This window comes from Sprattus sprattus (assembly GCF_963457725.1).
Source record: "Sprattus sprattus genome assembly, chromosome: 19".
In the NCBI taxonomy this organism is placed as follows: domain Eukaryota; kingdom Metazoa; phylum Chordata; class Actinopteri; order Clupeiformes; family Clupeidae; genus Sprattus; species Sprattus sprattus.
In genome coordinates, this window is record NC_137917.1 from 17,069,899 (window position 1) to 17,079,137 (window position 9,239).

Sequence of the window (9,239 nt, forward strand, 5' to 3'; positions counted from 1 at the left end):
ACATACATACCAAATGTTCATCATTGTAGATTTACCTAAAACATAATGGAACATAAAATCTACACTGCCCTTGACAACCAGACAAATGTTTTCCTGTGTACTCTTTTCATCCATAGTGGCCTCCTTGTGCCCTGAATTATTTCACATAATTATCACTATTAGCTTTAGGATGAGTAAGGGCCAGTTATATGTAAAACAAAACACCAGATAAGCAATGATGGTTGAGGAAAGAATAGAGATGCCCTTAGTAAGTTATTATTTTCCAATGACTGCCAGAGTACTTCATTTAATATTTCTTCTTCAGTAACCCTCTGGGGAACATATGCCTGTGGAGGGATATTTAAACATTTGTTCTTGTTGTCAATATGTCTCTGTGAGTTTCTGTCCTAGAGTCATAAAAAGAGCACCCCAAGAAACCTTTCTTCTTTACTGTACATATATGCCACATGTTTATCAATGTTTTTAGTTAGAGGAAATATACAAAAACATCAAGGCATGTCAGAGCCAGTCCAACAGGTCTCAGTCCCCATGGAGGAAGTGAGTGTAATACACAAAGAACAATGGTGTTGTGTGAATGACGGGTGAGTGCTAGGATAAAATGGAGAAAAAAAAAAACTAATTAGCCACCGCTGAGTATACGTATGTGTTACAGTTTACAATTTGACATATGATACAAAGGGTTGTAACATAGAAGTAGTCTGTTGTCCACAGAGATTTGAACAGTATTTTTAGACTACTCATATTTTAATGTCAGGGCATATACACACAGTACAGTAGTTCTGGGGTGGTGCACCAAATGTGGATTTCACATTTTATGTATGACATGCTAGAGTTAAAAGAGATCTCATTTAAAAAGGTCATCCGTTTCTAAAAGGTACATTCAGGTTTACTTAATCCTTGCATCGTCTTGGGTGACTTAGTGCATGAGTGATATTACTGTAAATGTAATCAATTCTCATATTGCCAAAAAAATATATCATATGCAGTCAGGTCTAGTATAAAATATAATATTCATTCTCTTTTCCTCTTTCCTACTTTATCCTCTATTCCTCTCCTCCCATTCCCACATAGATGAAAAAGCCAGTAATGTATGTTGAACAGAAATGTGCGTTAGTAATGTGGGATCACCATGATTTGTGAGTTAATAAAGCTAAGATAACTAATTACTAACTAACTAACTGGGGAACCTGTTGTACATTAATTAACAAAGCTATTCATTATAACATCATTACTATGTTACATGTTCAATGTGTCCAACAGTAATGTAAGAGTAGGGTAGTCAATGATATTCCTCTACCAGATGAATTTCGTTGGTGATTCCACCGCTTGTGTATTGCTGCTGTTTACAAAAAGGATTTACCCGTGTAATGCACTCATTACCATGCCATGATACATTCCCATCCTCAAAAATTATATACACCAGTTTGGAATGTCTAATAAGCATTTGTAATTATATAGTTTCACAATCCAAAATGTTTCCCAAGACTTTACAAGAAACAGTATGCATGAATGGGCAGAAGGAAGGAAGTAAGAAGAGGCCTTACCATATACGTTTACAAAATTAACTTCTTAAAAACAAGCCAAATGAAGGGGGAATTAAACATTTGCTGACTCAAGACACTTGCTTAAGTTGTAGAAGGATAGGCTAGGCATATAGTCATAATTAATGGTTACTTCTCACATCTGATTTGATTCTCTTTCTGATGTATCTATCTGATATAATTCTAGAAACATGCTTTGTGATGATGCCCAAACGTATTCATTCATAAGTGGATGCCAACTATTTGTTAAACTAACTTGATAGTAAAGGTGCCTCCTACATATGTGGTCCTCCACAGTTCACCACTACTCAGACTGCTGGGCAAAGCTATAACTTTTCAAATGAAAAATGCTTTCATCCACACTGTAAAGCACACCTCAGGATGTTTCTGAATCTCAGGTACTGTAAAGATACCAAGAACAAGCCATCTTTCTGCTTTGAGTGATTGTTCTTTCAGTGTTGCCTATTCTAATTCTACACTAATCAGCACATTTGTTTACAGGCTTCTTTTTTTTATTATCTCTGAACTCAATTTGGATTTTATTTGTCACTTCTTTTGTCATTTTCATTAGGCTGAAAATAACTGCATGTTGTCAGTAGTGGAAGAGTTGTTGGAACTGGTAGCCAAACTGTCTTGACTGGGTGAAGGGCAGGTATGTGGGTCAAACTATTTTGGTCCTGTTTCATGTGTGTGTGTGTGTGTCTGTGTGTCTGTGTGTCTGTGTGTCTGTGTGTGTGTGTGTGTGGACATACACAGAATATGGGCCCCGTATAAAGTCAATGTATGCTACATACATGGGCAATCTAGCTATAACCAGACTCGGCAAATGGTTACATTTGTTCCTCAGTTGGAATTTACATTTGCATCAAAGCCTGAAACAATGCTACTGCACTTCACACTTCACAAGGGCACTCTAACCTACTTCAGCAACAGGTTTTATGCCCTTAATAGCTTGTCATCTCGAGCTTGTCACCCACTTCCAGAATCAGACAGCTTTACGTGCAGAAATATGCGAGCACTGGTCGTCATAGTTCAAAGTCATCATGACTATGATTTTAGTTACTAAAAGATAAACTCTCATCAGCAGATGGAACACATTTGCACTCTCAAGGATATCCGCTTTACAACGGGTTAATGGCGTTTGCATGCATCGATGTGACGCCACCGGCGCGGAGGTGGGCCAATCAGCGCGTCCCGGTAAGCACTCAGCGACTGTGGGATGCGGGTGGATAGGGGTCCTGCGATTATGCGTTGGAACTACTGCGGTACTTAACGGACGAGGTAAACATGAGTCCTTGTTGGTCAACTCTTTTCGCACCACCGAAACGATGTTATTGGGTTATTTCTGTTTTCTTTGCGCAGGCACTGGTTGCAGATGGGTGGTGTGGGTTGGGTAGCCTGTGAGGCTGTGGTGTAGTTTGAAAATTAGCAGGATTGCTAGTAGAATTGCATGCTTAATGTTAGCTGGTTGACATTTAGCAGCCGACCCAACAACTCACAGCCTGCCATTTAACAGCCAGATGATATCGACCCTGGATTATAGCTATCGGATGTTATTTTGTCTCTCGTCACAAAAATTCCTTGTGACATAATCCTAAATACAAACCAAAACCCTAAAGGAAACAATATGGCAATTTGGAGGTGAGGAGCGGAATTCTTGCTGCTGCACTCCTGCCTTTAGCTAGCCTGTTTAAAACCGATTAACAGATGTTAAACTAACTTTGAAACACCCGCCTGCCTGCCACGATAGTACACGTTATGCTACTAAATGTCGATCATGCATTGTACAACAGGACGGGCAGTACCTGGCTAACATAATTATATCGGGCGTTTTCCCAAATGTGCTGCCAGCCGTCCGCTTTTGGCTATTTGGTGAATACAGTGTATGTGTTGTCATTTCTGATAAGCTAGACAAGTTTTACTCGTTTTGTGAATACTGTGGCTTTGGCATGTCCACTACATAGTTCAGTTATCCAGGCTGTATATGCCCGAGCATAGAGGCAGTGGGCATGAGTTACGCTATTCAGGTGACAAGGAAGAAGGAAAGCTAATTATAATCTCGCTGGGGTCGTCTGTGTGTTGGTCAGCGCGTTGAATGTCAGGAGCCCCATCCTGCTAAATGTAATGTCACGCAAGCCATATGGAGTCAGCTACAAGGCAAATGGTAGAGCAAAATGAGGGATATGGACGGAAAATTGTTGTCACACGTGGGCGGACTGTTAAAAAAAAAGAAGAAGCGGATTGCCGAGGTTTAATGTCATTGTAACATCTGGGCACGGACTCAAACCGCCCAATATACAGGGGGAGGACAAAAGCCTTTCAACATTTGGAAATAGCAATTTCCGAATTTCCTTATTGACATATTTCAGGGATTATTTGGGTTTTTATTACTGTTAGTTACCACTAACCTTAAAGGCACCCAGTGCAACTTTATATAAACATTCAATGAAAAATATACATTCAATTTCTAGTCTTTTTTACACGTAGTAAGTTTCAATCTTTGCTCCTTGAATGTCGATATGTAATGCTATGGAGTTATTGAAACTTACTACGTGTAAAAAAGACTAGAAATTGAATGTTTATTTTTAAGCCTCGGAAGTTGCACTGGGTGCCTTTAATTGTACTGAGACAATAACAATCTCTATCAGGTAGGATACCGAAACCACAAGCTATTTAATATCTGAAAGGAACTGGGCACGGACAATTTACAGGATGAATAGAATGGGGTTGCTATTGTTTTTGGTTTATTTTACAAAATCATTTTGCCACTTTCAGTAGAACTCCGAGACAGTATCTCTCGGGTGACAACATTTTGTAAACAAATAGTGGAGAGAAAATTATTGTCATTTTGTGTTATCCAAATAATTCTCCTGAAATAGTGTATATTTTATTTTTGGTCATGTTCGGTCATATTGTTTTTTGCATTGTTGTGTAGGTGTGTTAACTGTGCGTGGGCCTGTTCACTCCACAGCTCTTTGAGTGGTTGAAGCTGTGCAATGGCAGCAACCTCTCACCTCTCCCGGGTGTGGCGGGGAGGGGAGCTGCGAAAGTTTCAAGTGTCGTGCCAATTCCTGCCCGGTGCTAACCGTAGCTTCCCTCAGAAAAGACGTCCGTGGCCGCAATGTTTCAGTGCCTCAGCCAGTATTGCCACCTACATGCTCACACCCCCACAGGTACACACCACAAACACACCCGCATGAGTGCAGGCCAGTGCTTATGTTTAGTAGAAACTGGCAAACCTATTGAATATTGTTTGAGGAATCACATGTTAAAAGTGGCTGCATTCTCAAGTAAACATTTGACTTGTCGCTTCACCGTTATGCTTATTAGACACACAAACACACACCAGTTTATGTCTAGTTTGTAGTCACTGTAGTCCCTGTTGTTGTGGAAAGCTAAATTGTCTATTAAAGAAAGCTAAATATGAAAAATAATCAAATAAAAATATGAAAAACTTTTATAGTTTTTAGCGACAATGACCCAGGTCTACCAATGCTAAGGGGATAACATTACTGTATGCTATGGTAGTAAAATGACAGTGTGAATGCTTTTATACAATTGGACATTAACCTACTACCTAAACAGATACAGAGGTACACCTAGGTTATACGTTAAGGACTGTTAAGTTATATGTCACCCATAGAAGTGGCCTTCATGATTTGCCTATACATCCCCTCCTCAGGTCAACAGCATCCTAAAAGCCAATGAGTTCAGCTTCAAGGTGCCAGAGTTTGATGGCAAGAACCTTAGTTCGGTGATGGGCTTTGACAGCAATCAGCTGCCGGCCAACGCGCCTATCGAGGACCGGCGCAGTGCGGCCACTCTGCTGCAGACGCGCGGCATGCTGCTGGGCGTGTTCGATGGCCATGCCGGCTGTGCCTGCGCCCAGGCCCTCAGCGAGAGGCTCTTTTACTACATCGCCGTGGCCATGCTGCCCCATGAGACACTGCAGGATCTGGAGAACGCTGTGAGTGCCAGAGAAGTGTTTCAGTCTGTGTGTCTGTGTGTCTGTGTGTGTGTGTGTGTGTGTGTGTGTGTGTGTGTGTGTGTGTGTGTGTGTGTGTGTGTGTGTGTGTGTGTGTGTGTTTTCAGACAAGCTTCAGCCCTGCTTCAGAGGTTTAAATTGAATTGCGGTTCAATTATGATGCAATGTATTGAGCTGATCAAGTCATTTAGGATGATTTCTATAGTCTTTGACTGGTTGTATAGAAATCTTGCACAATGGCAGATCTCCATGGTTTAACACCTCTTCTTCACACTGGGATGTGTAAGGCAGGATAATCTCATTGTGAGTTATTATTGTCTTCTAAGCTGCTCTGTGTGTCTGTGTCTGTGTTTGTGCCAGGTGGAGTCGGGCCGTGCCGTTCACCCTCTCCTGCAGTGGCATAAGCACCCTCATGACTACTACAGTCGGGAGGCGCAGGCCCTCTACTTCTCCTCGCTCCGCACCTTCTGGCAGGAGCTCCTGGACCTGGGCTGTCCCGGTGACCAGCCAACTGTGAGCGAGGCGCTGGTCTGTGCCTTCAAACGCCTGGACAACGACATCTCTCTGGAGGCACAGGTCAGTCACACTCCCTCTCTCTGGGCACGTGAAGAACAATATTTTTTTATTTAGTAGATATGTGCTAAAAATCTGTCTGCTTGGACTGTATACAAATTTAAAAGGTTCAGAAGCTGTGCTTGATTGGTTTTGAAATAATTGCCAAATGGCACCTTATTGAGATGGTGTCTTGATTCTGAACAGGTCTGTAAGGAGCACTGGTCCTATTCATGTGAAACGTCCTTAATGCTCTGTCAGAATGCTCCTGTATGATATGGCACTGCTGACTACGCAAACTACTGAGCTGGTTAAATAGTTAGACTATTTAATGAGGTTCTTGACCTTAAGCTGTCCACTGCATGCCCTTGGTGTGGTCTCAGTTTCTCTTTTTGGGCAAATGTTCAGGTTTTGTTGGCAAGAGTACCCTCTTGTGGAATTCCTATGTATTACATAAACATTTGAGTTGCTTAAACTAATCAATCTGTGTGACAGCTGGCCTTTAGGAAGCATACCTGACAAAATTCCTTATTTGACTGCTAAATTTAGAGGGGCTGCTGGACATAGGCAGTGTAGCTGTGCTGGTGTGACATTTCTTTATCTTTGGCATGGTGTAGAGCACAGAGCATGTGAGAGTTGCCCAGTCTCTGAAATAGCTTTGCCAATCACCATTTCCCTTCTCTGCAAATCAGTTGAATTGGTCTTTAATTTACCAAATTTACTTTGCTGAAGGAAGGTATTTGATGGTATTGAATATAAAAATCTTTTACAAAACTATTTATTTTTTATAATTACATTTCAGGTTTGTAATGTGAATCTTCTGAATCACCTTTGGTCTCTTTGTATTTATGTGTGTGCGTGTGTGAATTGTCCCCTTAGGTTGGTGATCCCAATGCGTTCCTGCACTACTGGGTGCTGCGCGTGGCCTTCTCAGGGGCGACGGCTTGCGTGGCGCACGTGGATGGCAGCGACCTGCACATCGCCAACGCCGGGGACGGCCGTGCCGTGCTGGGTGTACAGGAGCCCGACGGCACCTTCTCGGCGCTGACGCTCTCCAACGACCACTGCGCGCAGAACGAGGACGAGCTGCAGCGCTTGCGCCAGGAGCACCCGCCCAGCGAGGCCAAGACCGTGGTGCGGCAGGACCGGCTGCTGGGCCTGCTCATGCCCTTCCGCGCCTTCGGCGACGTCAAGTTCAAGTGGAGCATCGAGCTGCAGAAGCGCGTGCTGGAGTCCGGCCCCGACGCGCTGCACGAGAACGAGCACACCAAGTTCATCCCGCCAAGCTACCACACGCCGCCCTACCTGACGGCCGAGCCCGAGATCACGTACCACCGGCTCCGGCCACAGGACCGCTTCCTGGTGATTGGCTCAGACGGACTTTGGGAGACGCTGCACCGGCAGGAGGTGGTGCGCATCGTGGGTGAGTACCTGACGGGCGTGCACCAGCAGCTGCCCATCACGGTGGGGGGCTACCGGGTGACCCTGGGTCAGATGCAAGGCCTGCTGCAGGAGCGCAAGGCTCGCGTCTCCTCCACCTTTGAGGACCAGAACGCCGCCACGCACCTGATACGCCACGCCGTGGGCAACGGTGAGTTTGGCCAGGTGGACGACGAGAGGCTCTCCAAGATGCTGAGTCTGCCCGAGGAGCTGGCCCGCATGTACAGAGACGACATCACCATCATCATCACCCAGTTTAACCCCAACGTCCTAGGAACGCAGCAGAGCTAAAGCAGCTGCTCCCATCCTGTGTCAGTGCAGCGCAGTCTGACCTGCAAGGCATAGGTATATACAACTAAACATCCAGACACATGCGCACACATACATAAACACACGCATACAACGCGCGCGCACAAACACACGCTCAGACACACACAGATTCACTTCTTTTTATTTAATGTGTGGCGCTTCATGCTCGGGGAAGACTTTTAGACTGTACCTGGGATGAATGAATGAGCGAGTGAGTGACTGAGTGACTGAGTGACTGAGTGACTGACGGTGTTTCAATGTCTCTGGAACACTAAACATGTCAAAAATCTGTTTACTGTTCTAACATGTAGAGCAGAGATGCTGCAATTGGTTTTCAAATGTGTTCATATGAGGAACTACAGAGGAATGTATTGTGTGTGTGTGCGTTTGTGTGTGCACAGTTGTATGTTTCTGCTTTTTGGGGGTTTCTGAGTCCACTGCTGTCATATCAGGATCATCTATTATGTTACATAAAAAGAACACACTCCAGTTATTGTAAAGTTGGTGTGAATCTACGTGGGTATGGGTGTGCTTGTTTTCAAGTGTGTTTGCATACTCCAAGGTCCAAATTCATTCTGGATAAGGTTTACTGATATCTCTGAAGGGTCTAATGAAGGATACCGGTCTACATTCTAACTTGCAGTGCTGTATGTTACAGTTGTGGGCAGCCTGTACTATGTTTAGGAGTGTGTGTGTGTGTGTGTGTGTGTGTGTGTGTGTGTGTGTGTGTGTGTGTGTGTGTGTGTGTGTGTGTGTGTGTGTGTGTGTGTGTGTGTGTGTGTGTGTGTGTGTGTGTGTTTCACATTATTTTATTCTCATTTTTCCTTGGGAAATAATATATTTCTCCCAGTGTATTTATGCACACATGTTCACATGCACAGATAACAGCATGAAAAGGGAATGCTGCCTGAGGGTCTTTGATACAGCACAACGTTGCCGTGGTTACATATCTGATCTAAAACTATTAAAGTTTATGTAATAAACTCCACTGAAGATATATCTCTATTTAGCCCCTATTATATAAAGTATTCATTTGGGTGGGTGGGGTCTCTGTCCTTTTTTTGTAACTCGAGTGTTTTATTAAAACAATAAAAACAAAGCTGTCTCTGTGTAATTTTATTTAGGCTTCGCAGGCATGGCAAGAGTCTTGTGGTCACTGACAGACTCCAAACAAAATGGATGTGCCATGTAAATTAAGTTTCAATAATAATGTTTACAACAGTAACAAGGAGTGTGAAATCTGCCAGTGTTAACTATGTGCATATGTCTATAATGTGGTGGTGGGAATATTCCTTGAAAGATATATGCTAAACTTATTTCCATGGCTGCAGTCAGTTGCTGTGCCCTCTTTTAGGATAATGCCAAGATGTGTTTGGAATAGTGCTGTCAAAATTAACGTGTGAATTTTTGAG

The 9,239-nt window shown here is 43.4% G+C and overlaps 1 protein-coding gene across 2 annotated transcripts; it reads left to right on the forward strand.

Moving 5' to 3' along the window:
• Positions 1-2,711: 2,711 nt before the first annotated feature.
• pdp1 (pyruvate dehydrogenase phosphatase catalytic subunit 1) lies at positions 2,712-8,926 on the forward strand. 2 transcript variants are annotated; one of them, XM_080858463.1, is made up of 5 exons: positions 2,712-2,822; positions 4,513-4,714; positions 5,224-5,508; positions 5,887-6,102; positions 6,958-8,926. In XM_080858463.1, the coding sequence occupies exons 2-5, from the start codon at positions 4,538-4,540 to the stop codon at positions 7,807-7,809; spliced, it is 1,530 nt and encodes a 509-aa protein (XP_080714589.1). In that variant the 5' UTR covers positions 2,712-2,822; positions 4,513-4,537; the 3' UTR covers positions 7,810-8,926. The 2 variants fall into 2 exon arrangements, with proteins under 2 accessions (XP_080714589.1, XP_080714590.1); XM_080858464.1 differs by having other exon boundaries at positions 2,746-2,822; positions 4,477-4,714.
• Positions 8,927-9,239: the final 313 nt, after the last annotated feature.